A 1,871-nucleotide genomic window follows, 5' to 3' on the forward strand; every position below is an offset into this window, starting at 1 on the left:
CTTTTTTCGATATCTATAAGACATTTGTTTATTTTTGCCTTTAAAAGGATATCTTTTGGTTGTAGCAATTTGATATATTTATGTCAACATATTGGCAGCTGATAAAGGTTGACCATATGCTGGCAATTTGGTAATTTCTATAAGTTTTCTTCTAGTTGCCATTTGGATATAAATAAGTTGTCAGCCAGACGGACATTAGTGATCCTATTTGTACTACGAAAAGGCATCTTTTTGCCAACTAAAAAGTCATCCGAATCTTTTTTTGGTTGTCCTTTTAATATCCTTTTGATAACATTTTGCTACCTGGGTCTTCATCAGTTCGAAGAGCGTGATTAATTCCACTAAAGACAATACGACCATTTGTATATACACCAGAAACTTTGCACTTAGAACAAGGCTGCCTAGACACATGACTGTGATGATTTAAAATAAAAGCTCTAGCTGGTGCATCGGCGATAAAACTTCTCAAACGTATCGGGATTTTGTTGCCATTAAAAGTAATGCCTCCACTAGACATGATTCTAATGATATTTGCAATAAATTTTTCAAAAGAAGTATTAGGATCGTGTGGTTTTTCTGAACCTTTATAGATACCTATAACTATTGACTTCTCGTACATTGCATATTCACAATTCTGCATTGAATTGGCCAAATATGTACAGTACTTAACTTATCTAAATTACATCCATCCGTATTAAAATCCAATACTAATTCCTTGACAGTAGATACAAATAGAACATTGAAGAGATTTTCTACTAACTTTGCTTCAAGATTAAAGTGGATATACTTTCCTGGTTCTACATTAGATATAACAGCAGGATTTCGTGGTATATTGAGAAGAGTTCTAACATCTTTTGGTAAATCAGAGAAGTAGGGAATGTGTTCGAAGAACTGATAATATATTGTTGCCTTGAACGTGAGTTAAATTACTATTCACAAAACAAGATGCTAAACGTTCGCAAAATGATAGTTCAAAAGAATTAGTAGATAACAATGAAGATATATCACTGACATCAGAAACACATGAAGAGGGAGAGAAAAGCTCATCCTCTTCTATATTCATATTGTGCTTCATATTAAAAGTATCATTTACAAAATTAATATCAATAGAAAAACTGCAACCCGCAATTGATGGAATATCTTGATTGTTATTTTCAATATTATTGGTACTTTTAGAAGAAGAAGAACTTTGTTCAGTTATGCTATTTTCACTGAACTATAACCTATACTGGAACGCTCACTCAATGTTAAGCAGCCGGTCACCAGTAATGATAGATCGGGCCGGCCAGCACCAAGAGCACCGAAGTAGTGAGGGCACGCACATAACGTCACTCCCTACGTATAATTACATAAGTGTCACATATGGGATTTTCAGTTTATTGCATAATGACACTTAGAAAGTCATGTTCTTTATGGTCACCAAATATTAAAAAAAAATATTCATAAATAAGGAACAAATTTGAAACCGAAAGATCCCTAACTATAGGGAAACATATGAAGCTTTATACTTTTAAACTGCTCTCCTCTAAACTTTGCGTTTTGGAGTTACGGGATTATACGTAGGGAGTGACGATAAGCAAGAACCGCTGTGCGTGTGCGTGACGTCACGCTCGGCTGTTCGGCTCGAGGAAGAGAGCAGACACACTATGTTCTGCTTTGTTTCCACCAAGCCCGCTATGCGAGCAAAATACTGAGGCTAGAACGACACGTTTCACGTTGCGCGCTTGTAGCAAAATGACAACGCAAAATGCTTTTCCAAGACTGTAAGTCTTGAAAAAAATACATAATATTATTAATAAGGATGAGTTAAACATCTCAAGATGCATTTATTATAATATTTTTATTAATTCTTAATATAAGTTAACTGTGCT

General features: G+C 34.6%; 1 protein-coding gene across 1 annotated transcript; it reads right to left on the minus strand.

The window, feature by feature from the left end:
• Positions 1-303: 303 nt before the first annotated feature.
• LOC109862819 lies at positions 304-1,063 on the minus strand (the record flags this gene model as incomplete). The annotated part of the gene is made up of 3 exons (XM_020442960.1): positions 1,013-1,063; positions 684-909; positions 304-594 (listed from the first exon to the last, which is right to left on the minus strand). Coding segments are annotated over exons 1-3 (568 nt in total), but the record flags the coding sequence as incomplete, so codon positions are not given.
• Between the last annotated feature and the right edge of the window lie 808 nt (positions 1,064-1,871).

This window comes from Pseudomyrmex gracilis, unplaced genomic scaffold, assembly GCF_002006095.1.
Source record: "Pseudomyrmex gracilis isolate BER0280 unplaced genomic scaffold, ASM200609v1 scaffold_2429, whole genome shotgun sequence".
NCBI classification, from domain to species: Eukaryota; Metazoa; Arthropoda; class Insecta; order Hymenoptera; family Formicidae; genus Pseudomyrmex; species Pseudomyrmex gracilis.